The sequence below is a fragment of the Falco cherrug genome, chromosome 14 (genome assembly GCF_023634085.1).
Source record: "Falco cherrug isolate bFalChe1 chromosome 14, bFalChe1.pri, whole genome shotgun sequence".
Taxonomy (NCBI): Eukaryota; Metazoa; Chordata; class Aves; order Falconiformes; family Falconidae; genus Falco; species Falco cherrug.
In genome coordinates this window covers 8,474,966-8,496,291 of record NC_073710.1, presented here as the reverse complement: position 1 = coordinate 8,496,291, position 21,326 = coordinate 8,474,966, and the positions used below count along the sequence as shown (strand labels likewise).

The window sequence follows — 21,326 nt, the reverse complement described above, 5'->3', positions numbered from 1 at the left end:
GTACTGTTGGGTTGGTTATTGCATTTGCAGTTGTTCTCCTCACCTAGGTGATCGTTTTGATTATTTTACTTGCTTTCTTTAGCAGCCACTTTACGCAACGTAAACTTTTCTTTGACACAGTTATGTAAATTCAGAAGGGCAGCAGCCCAAAATGAATAAGGAAAGAGTAATTTACTTATAATACAGTTGACTTATTCAGTCTTTAATGCTCTTGTGAGTATACCCTGAATATTTTTGGATAGTCAGTGCGTCTCCTTATCAAAGCCTAGATGTAGTGGGTTAATTTTGCATAGTGGTAAGGAATGCTACAGATAGTTAAATATCTATGTTCCATGTGATTATTTGTTTAACTGTATTGCTAAAAATAATTTGTGTGTTATGATACAGCGTCCATCACTTCAAAGCACACAAACTGGAATGTAAAGTCTGTAGGCATGTGGTATCAGTAGTAATAATAAAAAGCAAATCTGGTGAATTGCCATTGTATATATGCTGACATGATTTTTTTTTCTCCATTTTCTGTTTCTTTGTAGTCTCAGTTTTTAAATAATCTTGACCTAAACTGATCTTTTTACATTTGAGCTGTTGTTTCTCTCTTTGACATGCAGTGGTTTGTTTTGAGGATGGTAAGTGTAGATATGAATAACAAGCATTAAATTATCCCAGGTGTCGTACTGCTGACATACTAGTTGTCAGCTTTTGCCTTGATTACTATAAATGCTTCTTTCTTCCTACAGCAAGTGTAGTAATAAACATTCTCCAGTACCTAACATAAGTCAAACTGGACTTTATTCTGAGTGACTCTGTATGTGCTGGCCTCATGTAGAAGAAAGGTATTTTTTTTAATAACATGGATTATGTGTGCCTAAGGTGTGACTTGAATAGATGTTGCTGTGACAAAAATTGCAGATGTTTTTATAACTACTGAACATATGAGTTATGTTCTAAAATGTATTGAATGTGTTCATGCACTAGACATAACTCCAAAAAATAGTATTCACCTTCTTGCTTCTGGGCCACATGATATACACTATGTATGATTTGTTGGTGGAGAAGAATATCCCATGAAGACAAGATCAGTGTTGAAAATGTTGTGAAATGTGGAAAAGGTGCTGGCAATGATGGTTAGAAAATTCGAAAACTTGTTTGTTGGAGAGTGTAGCATAACTTGAGGAATACGGAGAAGGATTTTCTTTTGTTACCTTCATTCTTTTGTGAACTTTGTTTCCTTTCTGTGCCCTATTAGCAGCTCTCCGACAGTCCTGATTATTATACAGTTTTTGTAAGGTAGCGGACATTGTATTTTGTGACGAAAAAGGAAACAAAACTACTTTAAAATGACTCTAGTTTTATTTCACTCCTTTGTTGTTAACCTCTTGTATTAGTAATTCATCTTCACTGCATTCAGTCTCCATCGTAAGAGATGCTGTATCATAGAGGCTGATTCTGAGGTCCAGTGTTGGTGTCCATGAATAAAAAGTCATTTTAATCTGGGGTGCTGTTCTTCCTGTCTGTGATGTTTATGTTTTCTTTTTAAGCTATCAGCTTTGATTTCTAGTGTCTGTAAACATTTCACTGTACGTCTGAATGTCACAAACTCTGCTTACCAAAATAAATCTTTGTTTTCCCATATGCTCTTTTATACTAGGCTTTCTTAGCTCTTGCAGCTTTTCATTTGTTACATGATCGACATATGGCAATTTGCAAACACTTTTTTGTAGGTCTGTAATCAAGGCTTAAAAAATATTAATTACAATAATTATTTTTTTTTGTTTGTTTAAAAGCTTTGTCACATCGTCAAATGATACAATAAAAAATACTAAGTGTTACAGATCGTAGTTCATAAAAATTATTAAGAACATTGTGAACCTAAGCTTTGGGCTTTTGCACTCCAGTAAGAGCTGTAAGCTAGGAATGGTGAGGGAGAGAGAGAGTTCTTAACGATCAAATGAGGAGGTGGTGGATGGGGTAGGCAGGCGAAGGGCCTAGGGTGGTGTGAATGGAAGGCACACAGCAGTAACCGAAGTGGAATTGTCCCAGGTATGTGTGTGGAAATAAGGAGATACCTATGGGATGGCATTATGGAAATGAAAGCTCTCATAGCCCTTCTGGGAGATGGGCGTGCTTGGGTGCCTCTCTCAGAAACGCCATGCACTAATGCAAGGGGAACAAAAAGGAGGAGTGAGCAGTAGGTGTGCAGCTCCAGGGCTACGATGTCACGGGATCGGAGGCATGGCAGGATAGCTGAAGTGGCTGGCACGTGGTAATGGGTGGATGCAGGCTCTGTAGGGTGGGGCAGGAAGGTGAGGAGGGGAGGTGCCCGGTGCGTGGGAGAGTAGCTGGGATTCATGGTGCTCTGCTAGGGAAAGGTGGTGAGCCAGCTGAGAGCTTCTGGATGCTCTATGTACATTTCCGTTCTGTGAATTCAGGTAGGTGTGATGTGCTTCAACATGCTTTCTGCTAGGATTTCATTTCCAGTAAAATGAGGTGGTATTTGTCCAGAAGATGAAAGTGACTATGCATCTATAGCTAGCTGTTACAGACTTTTTTTCCAGCCAAACCTGGAGAGGTTAGTTACATGGGTTGAATATCTAAGTGTATGTATACTTTAGGTATGTGTGAAGTAGTTTGTGATGTCTCAGGAACTGTAGTTTGTAAGTTCTATGTAGTGTTCATATCAAGAAGTTTTGAAATACCTGAGTGATGTAGTGAATTTGTAGTAGCCAAACATACTGAAATTACTGACTTTGATTTTGTTTTGCCTTCAATTTACCTTTAGGTTCAGCAATTTAAGCAAGACCCCAAACCATCTGAATGTCTTCATTCTGTTTTCAGTGCACACACTGGAGATGAGGTCTTCTCCCATAAGGAATATGGTCACCTTCAAGTAAGATACGCATGTGTGTGTAAATGGAAGTTTGGATTATTTTAGAAAATGTTATTGTCATCTCCATTCTTTCATGATGCAGCTGTCTCAGTTTGTTTAGGTTTGTGTTAGATGTGTTGTACTTGATAAAATTGAGATTCCTTTTGCATCTTCTGGTGAGAAAAGACTGTTTTGAAATATAACTCGGTGGTATGTTTTGGTCAGAAGGTACTGAAATAGCTGGGATATGTGGAGGTAGATGGTTGTTTGTTTATGAAGTTGCTTCTTTTTGAGACCAACAGATGGCTGTCAATAAATAATCCTGGCAAAAAAATGTTGGGGTAGTCAGTAAAGTGACAGATTTAGTGTAATCTTACGTTGACTGTTACATTTTTTTATTAATGTTCCCAGCTTAATTTTCCATAAGTCTGAGTAATTTTCATTCATAGTGAAGATTTAATGTACGCCGTCAACAGCTTTGCTTAGTTACAAATTGTTGTTTGCTATTTTGTGTAGGTGTTCCTAGTCAGATTCGTTGCATAATTGATTGTTTTATTGTCTTTCATTTTCCTAAGTCTTGATTTACTCTCTTTTTTTAATTCTCTTTACCTTCAGACCCTTTTTAGCATTCATGACCTTGTTATTTTGCATTCCATAACTCTTTCTAGTTCAGAAATTGCTAGTGGAATTATTCAGAAGTGACAGTAGGTTGATAATTATTTAATTTCATGGTGACAGTGTCACTTGAGTAGTTTGCACAGTAAACGTGTTGGATTCAGGAAGTGTATGCTTTGAAAAAAATTATCTGTGGAATTATCCTAACTTGGTATTTTGGACTTCTGTGTGAAGCTTCTTGAAAATGCACATCTCATCTGCGGGAGGAGACAGTATTGGGACCTGGGAAGCACTGTATGTCACAGTCTGGTTTTTGTGTCACCTCAGTCCTTGCCATAAATGTGAATGTGCATTCCCTTCTGCCATCAGCAGATCTCAAGAAATAGAGGGTTTTCAGCTCTGTGGAGACAATAGAAAACAGAGTAACTGAGGTGGTTCAGTTGGGAAGAATGGAATATACTACATAGCTGTGCTGCTGTTATTACTGTACCTGGAGCTTTTCAGATTGTATTAAGAGACTGGAATCATCAGTCTTTAAGTCTCCTGGAGTTTTTAGAATTTGGATCTTATTCTTAATCTGCTGTGTTTCAGATAAGAATCCAGTTTTTCTGTTCTAGATAGTTTCTCTAGATTTAATATATGGAGATTGTGGTTTTATAGCCCATTGAAGCAAATTATTGTGATACACTTACTTTCTCTATTGAAGTTGTACAAGTCCTCAATTACACTAGATCTGCGTAACAAAAGCAGTTTTCTTTGATTCATTAATAAATTGACTTCGATGCTCATCTGTACAGCTGCTGAAGGTACTTACTGTTAATAATAAATGCCGTGTACAGCTACAAAATAACAGTTTTTCACATGTTTAATCATATCTGAATGTAGTAATTATATCTCTATCAGTTGATGATGCTAAATTTCCAGTTAGGGTTAAAGTGATTTGCTTTTTAGGTGTGCTGTGTACTATATATGTGTTAATATAGTACTTGCCGCCTTGGCTAGTGAATTGTCAGGTATGTAAACATGAAACAGCTTGTGACTGAAGTGATTGCCTGTGGGTCAAAGCAGTATGCCTAAGCAAAAATATTTTAATATCATAGTTTCATATAATTTAAAAAATGATGCTGCAGCAGAAGTTTTAGAGGACAGTGCTTGTTTGTGGCTTTTCTTCCTATAGATTGTTCCCACATCGTTGCACCTAGGATATTGGTAGATTAGGATACTGTTTTTGAAGAACCAAAAGGATGTGATAGTGGGACCATTTTTGTTAGTGCATACACATTTAGCTTGTTTGCTTATTGACTGCAATAAATGTGAAGTTAATTATAGTTTCCTTGCTGTCTTTTAATTACTTCAGATAAATGCTCTGTCGTTATTTCTCCTCTATTTGGTTGAGATGATCTCTTCGGGGCTGCAGATTATCTACAACACGGATGAGGTACGAATCGATTTCCAATGTTAAAAAACATGCTTTATTAAGTTGTTGGGGTGTTTTTCTTGGCTTTATTTAATTACAGACTGTAAAGTAATTGTTCTGGAAATAGACTGCACATATTCTCTGTCTCTAATGGAAGTTAGAAAAGATAAATGGAATGAATAGATAGTGAAAGAAATTAATAGCTAATAAAGTGTTAGATATGCACAGAGTGAATGTAACATGACATTGAAAACTTTTATAGTTCCCTGCTATTTCTGAAAGGTACAAGGTCAAGAATTACAAGGTCTGTGAGTATGATTAACTTTTGGTTATGTTGTTCTCACTTTTCACCTTCTTTCAAACTGTCAGTCAGTGCATTCTGTCCACTGGAATGTCAATATAATAAACAATAGGGTCAATTTTCTGGAAGGCTGAAGGACTTTCTTCAAATACATATGGGTGTTAAGAATTTTTGCTCTGTCTTTAATTGAAAATGAAACAATTTTATATCATGGTAAGAGATGCTTGTAAGATTGTTAACTGTTCTGTAAATAAGATAGTAACAGTCACCATGGTCTTGACTTGAGGACGAGTCACGTCCAGACAGTCTGCTCTCCTGCTCTAAAATGAGGTTATGTTTTGAGATAGGAACAGAAAGCACAGATATTTATTTATTGGTTTCCCAATTTTTTAATCAGGATTTGTTTAAAAGTACTCTGGTCTGTTTAATAGTTGCTGCTGTATTGCCTTAAAAAGCTTAAATGCACTTAGAGCACTACCATTTTTAAAAAAGGGAGATTTTTGCAGTACTAGTGTGTTTGCATTATATTTCTAAAATATACATATTCATTAATGTTTTTCCGTTAGATAATGAGAGAAGTAAATGGTGCAGCTTATCTCCTTTCTCGCTTAGTTAGATCGTGTGATAGGTCTGTATTTTTTCACTGAAGTGCCTTTATGTCTGTGAGGAGGCAAATGTATGTAATTATGTATTTACTCAGCTTGACTTATAAATTATATTACCCTCCAGATGTTTACATTTAATTACAGAATCTGTAGGAAAATACATGTATATAGACTCTCTAGCCAGCGGATATTCTCCATTTCAGTGTCAGAATGGAGTTTTCATTGCAGCTGTACCCTAGGATCTGTGGACTCTGGAGATTTATACTAAGATTATCTTACCACAGACCTGTACATTTGATTAGTTTCTATATAGCTTCAGCAATTGTGTATATGGTTAGATCTTATTAACAGCACATAATGATGGTATTTCCAAGTTTTCCTGTGTGTCTAGATAATACTCAGCATTGTGGCATTGGCCAACACTGGGGATGCGGCAGTCTGCTACCCAGACGCTGAGTTGGGTATTTCTTTCCAGTAACACCACTGCACGATGTAGGTAGCCTCTTCCCCTTTGCAGAGAGGGTTTTGAACCAGCGCTAGCGCGGTGGAAGGTGCTGGCAGATGGTTGATACTTGGCAAGCTGTCTGCGTGGATGTGTTTGTACACAGAACTCTTGGCTTCGGAGGCAATCGTGTACTAGGCTGCCTGATGTCAGGCATGGCAGCTGTCAATGAGTTACCCTCCAGTTGCATCTGTTTGCAATTGAAAAATTAATTTACTGGCATCTTTGCTTCCCTAACAAAGAGAACAGTATACGATTGTGCAAGTGAATGAATTTGAGAGCAGTTATCTGCACATAAACCAAAGGAACACTAGTATTTGCAGTCATCCATGCTGTGTGTTCTTTATTACACCTTACTTTCCACATGCTTGACTTCTGGATAAGTAAGCTTAACGCACACAATCCATAATTTCTGTAAGTGCTTTAGCATTGACTCGGTTACAGTATTTACATGCCCATGATATGAATGAATCCTCTCTGAAGATTCTGGCTTGCAACTAGTTATCTGCTGCCTTTTTATCCTGTAAATCTGCTGCTTGGTTAGTCTCATAAAATATCTGTAATTGACGGTTTTTTTGTTCCCCTTGTGTTCTGAACATCATCACTGCTCAAAAGTCGTTGGTACGGTTATATATTTTTGTGTGGCGCTCTTTGCTTCTTCATTTAGATGATGCATCTAAATTTCAGTTATTGATAGAGATAGGAGAAGCCACACTTTCAATCACTGGCTATTCAAGCTTCGTTCAGAGAAAGTTCATTTTAATACAGCCAAATGCTAAATTACAGGGATGAATAATACTGGGCATATGTAAAGAGCGGGACAGTCTGTTTCCTTGAAAGTACTAGCTCTGAAAAGATTTAGTGTGCAGATAATTGTATATGAGTACCCCACTGAAATTTTAGCAGAGATCTGTAACACAGAGAGAGAGAAGTAAGCAAAGAATTATGTATGTTGCTGAGGGACTTGTATTAGCCTAAAGAGGGTATCTGAAATAGTAACTTTTAAAGATTTAAATAAAAATGAAAAAGACAAAACAGCAGGTTGCAGGTAGATCAAAATGGAAGCAAACACCTTTCAGTAAAAGATTTTTTTTTTATCTCATAGCTCATTAAAAAAAATAAAATATCACTTGACTGTAGTAGAGCGGATCCTCCTCTGTAGTTCTCTTAATATGGTTGTGTTTATAGCCATTGCAATATTCTCTTTTCCCTCTATCCCAAAATAGAATATTGTGGATGGGTGGGGATGAAATCACTACTTTGGTGGATGAACCAGTGTAAATCTGGTGTTTGTGGTTAATGAATTCTAATCTGTGGGCTCTTTGAAGTGAAATTTTATCATCAATTTAACTTTTATACAATCAAGCGACTCCAAATGTCTCTCTTCAACAGTGTAAATGAGGAAAAGTACCTGCTTAAGTAAATCCCCACCTGAAATATCTTAAAATACCCTTAAATAAGTTAGTATTCAGTTGAAATATGTTGATCCAAGAGGAGATTTTAGTTATAATGAATTGGTTCAGAGTTTTATTTGTGTTTATAGAGGAGTGTGTTTAAATCTGCCTGAAGTACGTATTATCTGGAGCTAATATAATAGTACTTCAGCATATCAGTTCTTTTAAAATGAACTAAGAAAGAGCGCCAAGACTTCTGTGTCTTGATCTTGCAGGATTTAATTTCTTTTTGCTTTCTGATGTTGTTTTTAGGACAAATTCTTTTAAAAAGATCAAAATGACACCTTTTTGGAGCTCTTCAAATATGAAATCATTTTTACCCGTGCATTGTAGGAACAAAATCACATTGTCACCTCTCTTTCTAGGAATAAATCACATCATCACCTAATTTGGGATAGCTCTTAATATTTTGTTGATTAAAAGCTGGTTTTAAAGAGAATATCTGAATTTGGGAACATCACTACCTGGGGCGAGGGCGGGGAGGATGGAAGGCACAATTATGATGGCTGAGGAAAACCAAGTTTGTCTTTTTGAAAGCTTATTTCCTTCTGTTTATTTTTTCATTTTCCTTCAGTTAGTTTTCTTTCTTTCTTTCCTATAGGTGTCCTTCATTCAAAATCTTGTGTTCTGTGTGGAAAGATCCTATCGTGTACCAGATTTTGGTGTCTGGGAAAGAGGAAGTAAATACAACAATGGGAGTCCAGAGCTGCATTCAAGGTATGTGAGCCAGTGTAGCTCTTTCAATCAAAGCAAGTAAATGGGATATGTACAAAAAGAATTCATGGGATGAGTTAAAAATAATAATGCATTAAAATACTGTTTGCACTAAATTAAGGTTCTCTAAAGACTGAGAGATGTATTTTGGGAAAGTGTGAACATCATTTCATCATCATGTGCATGCTGAAATAACCACATAGATGCTTAGCTATTTGAGTATTCATATTCCAATAATTATGTGCAGCTGCATGCATATAGTTCTGAAAATTGTATTCAGAGCAGTTCAGGCTCTGGAAGATTGTGCAGTATACTGGATTCACAAATATGTTTAGGAATACCTTGATTTAAGGAGGTGTTGAATCATGAGTTCAATGAGTTGAATCATTTTCTCATCTCTGCCATACTGGGAGGAAGATGCTGGACACTAGAGGATAGCTTAGTGCACAAGTTCCTTTCCAGGTTCTTCAGATGCTGCGAGTAACCAGGTGTTCTGACCCCTGTCCTGTGGGACAGTTAGGAATGTTTTTAACATTTTGATATCAGAGTGGTCCAGTTCAGTGGAATTGCTCACATGTTGTCTGTCTTGAAGGATGAAATCTGTTACCTGACAACTTGCTTTTTCTGCTGTTACTATTGTTTTCTTCACTTCTTGACTTGGTAGTTTTCATTGATCATGAAAATGGCTATTGCTTGAATATCTCAGGATTTTTAAAGTATCATCATCATTATCGTGGACTTGCAAGTAATACATGTGTTTCTTCCAGTCTTTGATGTTTCCAAAAGAATGTGTGTTCTCATTTCAGAATGAAATAATTTTTCTTAGTTCACATACAGCCGTGTAGTTTAACATATAAATAGAATTACACATCACTGAAGCAAAAAACATAATTTTGTATATTAAAAAGGTATGATTTTTTTTTTCAGGGCTTATGTAGAGCTGTAGTGCCAGTATGAGAACTGAAAACTCCAAATTGTTACTATGTAGTTGGCTTTGTTAGTTTGTTGCTTTTCCTTCCTTTTATGTCTGTAGAATTTTCAAATGCCGGGCTACAGCAGTACTCAGAGAATCATATTCTTCCTTAAGCATCTCACCTTGTACAAATTTGCAAAAGGAACACTGAAACTCCTGTGTCTCCTGTTGTTTGCAGCATTCTGGTTATTCAGTATGTGAATTTCCTTCAGGGAAAACCGAAGATATTTTAACCAGATGGAAATGAGCATGTTGTCCTGTCTTAATCTAGACTGGTATTTACAGGTTGATTTTTCTAAGGGTGAAGTTTTATGAGAGGGACTGAGCCAATCTTAACAGATTGTTGAGCTGGCACAAAAGGAAGTGCAGACCTTGGGTCTAATTTAAGTAGTAGAGTTTGGCCATCAGGAACAGGTGTTGGCCCTATTTTTCTTTCCTTGTGTGCATGTTGGTACTCAGCTTCACTGTAGGAAGCCAGTAGGCAATTTCCCTTGTTCTCAGAAAAAAACCAGAAGAGCAACCTGCATCAAAAGATGTATTTAGATACTATTGAGGAAAGCCGTGGATACGCTAAAATGGTCTCTTTACTTTGTTATGCTCTTATTGTAGTGTGACTACCTAAGAGAGTTCTAAAACAACAATTAAAAAAAATTCAAGAAGTGGTTATGACTGATCAGGGCTAGTCACGAGTGATGTATGTATATCTTCCGTGATTATGGACTCCAAACCAGTCAAGTTTCAATATTAAATATGCTGTAGTCCTGGCCCTTTTTTTTCAGACCCACACACACTGTAAGTCTGCATACAGTGTGTCTGCTTTCAGAACTGGAAGTTGTTTCTTGTCCTTTATTGAAAGAGGCTTTCTTTTTAAAGATGATGTTATATAACACGAAGTCAGTGAATAATAACTGCAAATTGTGGCCTGTGTTAGAAGACGCAGATGTTTTAAGTCTTTACACAGTCCTGGTATCCTATGTTAGTGCAGTTCAAAACACTTCTAATAAATGATAAATAGCGAAACACTCTGTGGACCAGGTCTTCATTGATGTATGCAAATTGATGGCTTTTACTGGTTCAAAGGCAAGGTTTAGAACAGCTTTTATTATAGCGTGATCCCCTCCACATACGGCTCAACTTCTGAAAAATTAATTTGTCCTGTAACCATTTGATCAAGCTGTTCTCCTGGCATCTGCTGAGTACCTCTGCAAAATGTCTTTGACATCTCCCATATGTACTGTGAGAATAATGAAGTTGCTGACGTGCACTGTCTTCATGTTCCGAATCTGAGACTGTAGAGCCTCAATCTTGCTCTTCTCTGTAGTGTAGGTATTATATTGCTATAGTGCTGTTCTTCCTTGTTCTATTTTGTTTTGTCTAGTTATGAAATTATTAGTATTGTGGTGGGATTTTTTTATTGTTTTGTTGGTTTTGTGGTGTGTTTTTAACATCCCTTGTGTGTATGATGTTCCAGTTGAACTGCACAGTTCTTGGATGCAGGCAAGAAACTGTGAATGGGAGGAGGGTTAGGGATGTGTATCCTCTGAGGTGTGTTTTGATTAGCAGTTGCTAAGAATATACAAATTTTAGTGTTTGCTCTCAGGTAGTTCACTGAGAAGGGTAAATCTAACAGTTAAAAGTTACTGGGAATTATGAATGATGGTTAAGTGAATTTAATAATGCTTTGTAATTTCTCTAGGTTAGTCTCAGCTTCCCCTGTCCCAAATGTGGGTCAAGGTCAAATGTTACCCATGGTACTATGATTGCAAGACTGCTTTTGATAACTCATGACAAGTCACAATACTTGGCGGCTACAGTAAGGTCAACAGATTACACCTGGGGAGGTTCAGTACAGATACTGAGAAAAAAAACCTTATAACTTGAAGCGTGATAAAACACCAGAGCAGAATACTAAAAAAAAACCAAAACACCCCAAACATTTCTGAATCTCCATCCTTGGAGGTTTTTGAGACTTGTCTAGATGAGGCTGTGGTTTACTTGAATTGGTCTTGGTTATTATGTCTGGGTTCAAGTGAGATTTCGTGGTGGACTAGGTGAGTTCTGTGTTCCTTCCAACCAATGACTTTATGATCCTGTGAAATTTTCAGAGGAAATCTGAAAGAGGCAGAGTATGAAGAATGTTTTTCTGTAGAAAGACATGAGCATAATGTTTATTATAAAATCTTTTTTCTACTTTGTCCAACAGGAAGGCATTAATCAGTAGGAATGAAACAAGTGTCTGAAGTGTAATCATAGTTCTGAAGTGTGTCGTGCTGGGTGATTGTTCAGTCTTCTGAAGCCATCCTTGATTCTACAGCTGTTCTCTTTTTTTAAGTAACTTCCTTCTGTCAGTTACCCGTGAAGCTTCTAGTAATCTAAGTAGTACTTGTGTGTATGGTGAGGGGAATGCGTGATATATCATGGTACATTATGGGAAAAGAAAGCAGTATTTGAATGTTGAGCCCTTTATATTTTCATTTGCAAGTAATATTTGTGAGAGTACTGAAATCTCCTGGGGCTTTGAATAACTAGAGGTATAAAAATACTGATCAATTACAGTGAGTATTATTCTCACTGTAAAATAATGACTACGTAAAATAGAAACTATTTCAAGGAAGGCATCCATGTTTGTCGTAATATTTTTTTCAAGCAGTATCATCCTGTTTTGTGGATGGAGTAGGTAGTTTTACATTACCTGAATACCAGCAGTTTTTGCCGTTAAACAACTATTACTTCACTACCTTTTGTCAGTAGCCTTCTTTCCTGCTCTAAAAACACCTGACTGTGGGTATTAGCAGTGCTGTTTGGAAGGGAGAAGAAGAATATGAGATTTTAACATGTGATACAGGTTTCAGTGTGCAGGTTTTACCTGATTTTCTATGTATGCAGTTTGGTAATAATACATAACTCCTATGAAAAGTTCTGTTCTGAGTCATCACGCCAATTTGTTTGATCAGTTGCTAGGTGATAATTAAAATAGAGAATTGTTAGAACAATTACTTTTTTGTTTAGGTATTTGGAACAAAGCCAGAAAAATAATTATATTCACAACACTTCTGAGTTCAGTTTATTCCTTCCTCGCATTCTCCAGTATCAAAAGCTTTAATCAGCAGAAGATACAGAACTGAGGGATTTCACCACTGTTTGATGACAGCTGCTCAGAGCAGAACTTAGTTAACCTAATCAGCTTTCTCTTGTTGAACCAATTAGAATTAAATCCCATAAGTACTATTGCTGGCAATGTTTCAGAAAGAAAGGTGGAGGTTTGTAAACCTGTTGGTAATAGTTAAAAAGAATGCTAGAGTCTGAAATCGGTGTCTGATAACTCTGCACTGAATTTATTTTCAGAATTTTCTGTGTAATCATAATCAGATCCCATCTTTAAAATATGGATTACTTAAATAAACATTTGACATTTTACATTAATAAATAGTACAAATCAGTTTGTTTACAGTAAGGTAAAAAGTTTGCTCTGATCCCAGGGTGCTGCATGGAGCATAGGAGAATAAAGGTTAAAGCACAAGCCCTGCTGGCAGTGTTTTGATGGTTTGGTTGCTGTAATGTTTTTGGGCCGGAGAGTGCAGTTGTTTGTCAATGCTATCACAACTCCTCTTATATGGAAGTTGGGGATTATTAGTGATTATTTTCTGAATATTTTTTCTAACTCAGTGTTGCTTCTTCAATTATTTTTATAGACAAAGAATCTGGGGCTGTTTTGTTGAGCAATTACATATTCCTAACTGTTGTTAATTTTACCATTTCTCTGCAAGTAGTGCGGCTCTCAGACTTTGAAGGGTGCTTTCATTTCTTACAGTCATGACTTCTCTCTGTGCCAGCATTGTTCTTATGGTATCTGGGCACATGGATCCTCTGAAAACCCATTTTTTATTTTTTATTTTCTGTCTCTTGTTTGGCAGTACTGTGTAATTTTTATCCCAAACAAAAGACGGCAAGAAAAAGGAAGATGTGGTTGGCCAAGTGAATAATCAGTTTTAGAGAAAAAAAGGATATAAACTTATAACACCTTTTTTATTTTTTTTTAATAGCGTATTTCAAGGAATTACTGTGCTAATAAATGAACTGTTAAATTAATTGGTACATTCTATTTTTCCCAGACTGTTTCCAGTTCTTACACTTCAGACTTTTCAAGCATGTATATGTAGCAGTGTCAATGTTGGAGAGTTGTTCTTTTGTTTCAGTTGGTTTTGTGGGGTGTTTTTGTGTGTGTGTGTATTTAGGGTTTTTTGTTTTTCTCCATGTTTGTGTGTTGTGCCCAGTTGGAAAAAACAGGCTAGCTGCATCTAAATGGTAGCTGAGGACAGTGTCAACAACTTCCTCTCCCTTATAGGGAAAGGCTTTATGGAAAGATGAACCTTTCAGTTCTTCTTTCCACTGATTTTTATCTTGCTAAGGTTGGAGACATTCTTCCTGCAGTGTTGATCTATGTCCTTGTACTATGTTCTGTCACTTTTGTTTACCCTTATGGTCTTTTTATAACTGAACCTTTTGTCATGTCAGCCTGATTCATTCTGCTTTTTCCTTTTTCAGTCTTTTGCATTATATCTTCAGATTTGCTGACTTTTTTAAAGATAGCGAGGTAGACATCTATACTTTCCTGTTATTCTCCTGTCTTCTATTGTCTCATTTATTGTCATTTCTTGACTAAAAATACTTCAGATTTATTATAAACTAGTTGGAAAGCTGAGCTCCTATTTAAAGGAATGGGCAGTTAGGAAGAAAGAAGGAGGAGCTTCTGAAGGAGGAGCTACAAGACTGGGACAGACATTTAGGGATAGCATATGGGGTGTCAATGAAATCAATACATCAGTATTGCAGTTTATATAGAAATGTGGCAGAGACAGGTAAAGGCACATTGGTCAGGGGCGTTGTAGCTAAGTGGAGACAAGGGCGTCATGGGAAGTTTTAGGCTTATGAATAAAGTTGGGAGAATTACACTAGGCTTTGTTTTAATGGATGCTCTGAATCTGTTTTGCCAGATCGCCTCAGGGGATGTGAAAGGCGTGTGCTTTATTAGCTAGGCTGCTTGGGATTTCCAGTTCCTATACCAGTGCAGAGGGCTTTCCCGACTGGGAGTGCTTGCATTCGATAGTAGCACTGTCAGAAATCTGGTAGCGTTACAGAACAGGGTTTTTAAAGTCTTAACACTCTTGGGAACTAGCGCATTTTAATATTTTACTTTTTGATGCCCTGTGACCTTAACACCTAGAATTTTGGAATCCATGTACAAAAAGTTAGCATTTTATGTGTATGTTAATACTTAGCTCTGTCCTGCAGTTGAATGGACCCATGTGACGTTGGCCTATCTATAAGTATGTATTCTTTAAAACAATAATTCAGAAACTTGCTTTCTGTCATTCTTCAAATTTCATATAAACCTGTCAAATGTGTGTAGATGTCTATTAGCTTAACTTGAGCTTTACTTAAAAAAAAATAAATCATCAAAAGCATGTGTGCATTGAGAGGGAATACTTTTTAAAATACAAAGGAAATATAAGATGACTTTATTTATGAAAAGGCCTTGTGAAAGTCTTGTGTGTATTTTTATATGTACTGCATAATTTTCATAATCGGTAATAAATCATATTTTACTGCATAATTTTATTTTAAAATTATATAATAATTAGTGACTTTAGTGCTTAATGTCTTTAAAGATGAACTTGCTAACTTGAAAGCTTCTCGGTGGTTTTTGTGGGTCTTGTTTTCTTTGTGATGGATACTGCTCATGGAGTAAGTGAAATAAAAGACATTTCAGTATATGGTTGAGAGCAGAAAATCCTCCTTTTCTGAATACAGATCGATGAATTCTTTTATTATATCAACAGCTAGTCAGAAATTAGTCTTTTAAAATTCAATGCTTGAGAGCTGGGTTGAAAAATTGTGCTGAAGTAAATCCTCTGATAATACACTCTTTGCAAGACCTTGAAATATATAATGCCAGATGTCTGGTACCAAGGTGAGAGCAGAAGTGCTTTTTCCAGATGGTCTCTGACATAAAAAGACAAACAAAAATGCTGAGAAGTATTTTTTTTAAAAAAAAAACAAACACCCCGAAAAAACAACCTACCACCAAACAATCCCAAATTTGCTGCATCATCATTTTATTAACATCAAGGTTAAGCACGAAACTCAAAATAAGAAAAGATCATAGCTCTGAAAGCTGTCAAATGTGCTAAATTTTAGTCTAGTCTTGAATTATGATACCTCTCTGTCTTTTTTCTTGTCATTTTGTTTTCTCCACAGCTCCGTGGGGTTGGCAAAAGCAGCTTTAGAAGCAATTAATGGTTTCAATCTCTTTGGAAGTCAGGTAATAAAAATGTTTGGTTTTTCTCCATATTTTTTTTTTTTTCAGTAATGATTTATGCTGTGGGTCAGAGGATATTTAGAAATATCTAGCACAGTTTGTTAGATTCCAGCTTTAAAAAAATGTTAGTTTGCAAACTGACTTCTCCTGTTTACAAGTACAGAATTCGTCTGATAAACTCACTGGTGCCCTTACTACAAAGATATTTTTTTTCTTCTTAATAAAATAAATTAAAACACTTGCAGCTTCCTCTGAAAAAGTACTTTGTTGCCCAAAAAGGTTTTTGTTTCAGTACTGTATCCGTGGATCGCAATACCGTATACTTCAATCTACAAGCATTATCTTATTTCTGTCTTCTTCCTTCGCGTGGCTTTTGATCAAGACTTTAAACCAGCTACATGTACATGGTGCCACTGCTTTACTGGTTTTGGATTTCAGTATGTTGCGTGGTGGTAAAATCTTTTTTTTCCCCATCCTTTCACATGGCTTGGGTCAACTAAGCGAGCAAGCCTCTTCTTAGATTTTTCTCTCTGACTTGTATTCCCCTTCTGCGTGCATCTTTGTTTAGATGTTATACCTACAGTGGTCTGTAGCTAAAATAAAAAAGTACTTTTCCAGATTAATGATCTAGAAAATGTACAAATGGAAGAGATGTGTCATCATCAAGGTATAGTGTTACTAATGAGTGGCAATGAAGGGTAGGAGTGCGGCTAAAAAGAAACTGGGTAGCATTAAGTGCGTGTAGAAAGAGTTACAAGGCTTACCGGTGAGTTTGGTCTGTGGGTTGTGTGGAGGGGAGGAGAGGCTGGTCACAAGGCGGTGAGCAAAGTGTACCTTAAGTCAGTGTGCCTTACGCATTAATTGGTGAAATACGCTTTATCTTTTCTTAGGGTTGAGTAACATTTGAAACTTAGTTTAAAAAAAATGACCTGTGTTTTACATGAGTAGCATATTTTTATGCATTTTTTCCCTGAAGTTAGGCAGTGTATGATCCTTTTGAGTTTTGATAATTTTATATTATGAACTTGGCTTGAAATACTATTTGTATATTTCTTGGAGTAAAGTTTCTGTATACTCTTGCTGGCTTCAAGGTAGGAATGTTTGGGGTTTTTTTCCTCTCTTTCTGTATTACCTGTGCTCTCCTTTTGTCTTGTAAGTCAGATGAAGTTGACTCCCAGATTGTAATACTTGTCCGTTTTACACATTCAGTGTTGAGAAACTTGTTTAAATGCACTGGTTTGCTATAAAGAAAATAGTACAAAGGAGAGAATTTATAAGTGGTAAAATGGTAAATGATGAGTAAGGGGAATTCTCAGGTGCTCTTTGTGTGAGCTAATGAGCGTAAGCTAGGTCAGCTATAAAGATGTGATTGGGATACAGTCTAAATTATATTCCAGGCTCCTTTCTGTACTGTTTATTTATGAAAACATTCTTGGTTATTTGTGTCTCCTTTTTTCTATTCGTAAAATGGAAGGTATGGATTGAAATGGTCATATAAAATAATTATTAGCATTATTGGATAAAAAGTTCTTCCTTACAGCTTCTTCATATAAAAGCAACTGTTGAATTAAAACTTCTTAGAGCTATTTGGATGCCTGGGATGAAAAATATGTTACAGTTTGTTATAAATTGTGCATCAATGTCAGTTGCTTACTATCTATGAACCAATCTTAATTACTGAGGGAAAGCTATACGCTTACTAGTATTAGACCCTCCTTTGTCTTGTGGCAAAAACCAGGAGAGCCTCCTAAACTGGGATCTCTGACCTGGTAGACTTCGGCATCCATTACCGTTTTTGTGGGTATCTATTTGTGGTGGGGTTTTGGGTGGGGTTTTTTTGTGATATCTTTTTTTAATTATTATTTTAATCTGTATATTTGTACTCGTACTGTAGTACACTAGATTTGTTCTGTTTAGAATCCACTCCTCAGGAAACGCTGATGGCTCTTCGGCTATGAGTGGAGAAGTATGAAAGTGCTTTTTATGCATACACAAACACGCTGTTCCAAAAAGGCTTAGCCATTTGGTCTAGTTTTGGTTTACTTCATGTACATTTTAAAAGCTGGTGTGATACATTAAGAACTAGGAGTTACTAGGGATCTTAATGATCAGACATTCCTGAGATCCTGACAGTGCACATGTAAAAACATTTATCTACAATCTTTACCTTTCCAACTGTCTCAAGCACCAGTAAATGGGATACGGGTTTCCTTGTGGTTTTTCTTAATGATTTTTTACTACATTCTGAAATGGATGAATAAATTGCTGAAGCAAAACCAGTTTAAATGCTTTGAGAGTTTATTTCCAATACATTTAGCATAAACAGAAACCATTTTGACCTTCAGTCTGCAGCAGAGTTTGCCTTTGTGCTTAGCTCCAGCTGTGTTCCAATAGCTTTGAGAAATCCTGCTGAGCCCCTCAGGAGAAACTTGTTTGCACCTGCAACGACACCAGTGCAACCTGCATAAATCATTGCGGGGGACGACAGACTGCTCAGCCTTGCCATGCAGATTTTTCCACTCACACTGTGGATGCTGGAAGAGACTAATAAATATAAATAAGTAATGTTGTGGCTGTGCTCTCAGGCATGTGTGTTACCTGTCTTTGAGTAGATCATGATGGGGCAGTCGTCTTGGGTGTTTGTGGATGCACCCAGAGAAGGCAAAATAAAGGTCACTTAATATTGATACGTTACAACTGTTCCTTCCCTCCCTGCCCGAATTCTAGAAAGCATTAAAAGAGAACGCATTTCTCTAAGAAATCATACTACTAATTCTATAGCAAAGCATTGCTTAATTGATGTTCAAATATTTTTAATGCATCCTTTGCTATGCTTTCTAGGTGCCGGATAAAATAAGGAACAATTACGAACTGAAAAACGATTGGCTTTTTGTTTAATCTGAATTTTAAGTCCTTTAATGTAAAAACGAGTTAATTCATGGTTTTTAAATGCGGTTCATTTTCATCTCCATCATACCAGAAGTATTTCATAAAAAGTGGCAGTTAGTTATAGGCATAAAAATGCAGTCAAGCTGTAATGCTAATGTTCCCTCAGTAAAAGATTTATTTACACGAGAAGATGAGAATTTTTAATATAGCATAAGCTATTTAGTTTCTCATTACTTTGCTTTATAGCCTATGCTAGATTTCTTAAAGTTATTCCCAATATATTGTATATCTCTGAAACAATAGTTATATGAAGTAGTTAATATGTATGACACTTGCATAAGAATTCCATTATAATCCTTAACTGTGCATTGATTGTAGCCAGATCCCAAAATCATTTTATTGTCTTAAGTTCTGTTGAATTTTGTATGGAAGAACAGTAAAAGTGGGCCTGGCTTTTTTTTTCTTTCTTTTTTTTAATTTCTCCCCTCCCCTCCCTGCCCCCCCCCCCCCCTCCATTCAAGGATGCAGTGTGAGCTGATTGCATTTTGGTTTATGCTTTTACTTAATCACATTAGAATCATCACTATTTAAACAATTGTAACTTATTTCATCTTTCTGTGGGCTTGGTATGGTTAACCCAAACATCTTGTTTCAGAGTATTGCAGAGTACAAATAGCTTAGAATTTGTATCGTTTATGTGAGAATTCCATTTTAGCTACAATATCTTTTAGAAAAAACTAATATCGGAAAAAAAACCTACATAAGAGGATGTGCGTTTACTGACAATGAGAGTTAATGAACTAATGAATTAAGCGCATGGTGCATGCATGTATGCGCTAAAATGGAATTGCTAGAGACAGGATGGAACACCATTTCAAGTCTGACCTAGTAACAGTATAAGCAATTGTTCGTCTATGAGATGCATGCCCTATATTAGCTTGGAAAAAAATAAATGTTAAAAAAAAATAAAAATAATCAAGCCTTTGTAAGGTGTCCTTACTAGAGACCTTCACAATCTTTAGAGAAGTGAAAATTAGTTCATTTGTAAAACAAGATGCTTGCAGTTTTATGAAATGCAGATTAGTCTGCACAGATTTTGAAACTGTACATTCACACATGTAGACAAATTGTGTTCAGAGTTTGTAGATGACTTTAGAAATTTGTTAATAATCAGAATCTGGACTAAGAAGAAAGTAGAATAACAAATCATCAAAGCAAATGTGATTATTTGTGAACATTCTTATCTCTGCACTGTTCAGTATATCTTGCTAGAATGATTAAGAAAAGAGATTGTTTTTCACGAGGAAAGCAAAAGCTTAGCATTTGTGCGATAGCTATGTATGTATAATTAGAGGGCAGCTAAAGGGTAAGGAAAACCCTCAGTTGTTTGGAAGGGCAAATGAATGCATGCTGGTCCTGGCAGAAAAGGAAGGATGGTTATGTACAAATTCAGTTGGAAATTCAAGTTCTTAACCATTAGGGAGGGTACGTTCTGGAACAGTCTTCCTAAGAGAATAGCATACCGAAGAAACTAACTGCTTTTTAGGAGAAATTTGGTGAATTTATGAAAACTTGCGCTGTGGTATTTATGACAGTAACGGAATGAGTTCACTGTTGAATGTGTCTTCCAATGGGACAATGATACTGAGATTCATTACCAATTACAACATATATGAAGATATCCATTCATTAATTAACAAGCTGCATGAGTTTCTTAGAAATTGCCTACTGATAATACTTTTAAATGCTGTTGATTCTGTTTAAACAGTATTGCAGCTATGGGAATTTTTCTGAGTGTGTTAGGAAGTATCAAAAAGCTGACAGAGAGGTACAGTGTAAAATTACAGTTTTACCAGGAAATGTGTTTTGCTAAGGAGCAGGTGTGGATAATACAGAGTAGCTGAAAAGCAGGTCATTTTTATTTGCTATGCAAGTCCTTTTCCAAAGCAGTACCTCCGGTGAATGTCCACTGAGTTGTGTTCGAACTGACTTGTAATAAAACATTTTGCATCACTATTTGGAACATCCCCTGAAGGCACAGGGAGGGACACCTGCTTTTTTGTTTGTCCATAATACAGTTGTCATTCCTCAGAAATTAATGGAAGCGTTCCTAGCTTGGATGAATTGTAAACTACATAATCAGTAGTATATAAACCCACCTAATTTTGGCTATATTTAAGTACATTTGAAAATTCAAAATGTTTTCAGCTTGGTGTTGTGTTATGTTTTCTGATCTAAATTCCCAGCTGCCAGACCATTACAGCGTAACCAGAATAAAACAAAGAACCAGTTAGTTTTACCAGGATATGTGAACCCTTCTTCCCTTCCCTTAAATAAATACAATGTTCTGTTCACAGGGCTGCTCTTGGTCTGTTATATTTGTGGATTTTGACGCCCATAACCGTAACAGACAGACTCTCTGTTCTTTGCTACCCCGAGAGTCAAGGTCTCATGTAAGTAATTAAGTTAAATTCACCTCAACAGAGTGTGGAGAAAATAAATGGGTATGAACATAATTCTTAGTTCTGTGATGGCCGTTATGTTCTGTTTAATGAAGATGGGAATTTGCTGGGAAAATGTTCAATTTTTGGTTCTTAAATGTCACTGTGATACAGTTGTTTCTCTGACATGGAATTATGATGGCATTCTTTATTTTATGAATATTTAAGCT

The 21,326-nt window shown here is 36.3% G+C and overlaps 1 protein-coding gene across 6 annotated transcripts in view; it reads left to right on the top strand.

Annotated features, from left to right (window-relative positions):
- The window catches only part of PHKB (phosphorylase kinase regulatory subunit beta), an 80,089-nt gene that overhangs the window by 14,789 nt on the left and 43,974 nt on the right, over nt 1-21,326 (top strand). For all 6 annotated transcript variants that reach the window (XM_055726812.1, XM_055726814.1, XM_055726818.1 and 3 more), the window contains 5 exons: nt 2,780-2,887; nt 4,839-4,919; nt 8,362-8,477; nt 15,706-15,769; nt 21,013-21,108. In XM_055726812.1, coding sequence (XP_055582787.1) covers nt 2,780-2,887; nt 4,839-4,919; nt 8,362-8,477; nt 15,706-15,769; nt 21,013-21,108 — 465 coding nt within the window. The remainder of the gene's footprint in view (nt 1-2,779; nt 2,888-4,838; nt 4,920-8,361; nt 8,478-15,705; nt 15,770-21,012; nt 21,109-21,326) is intronic.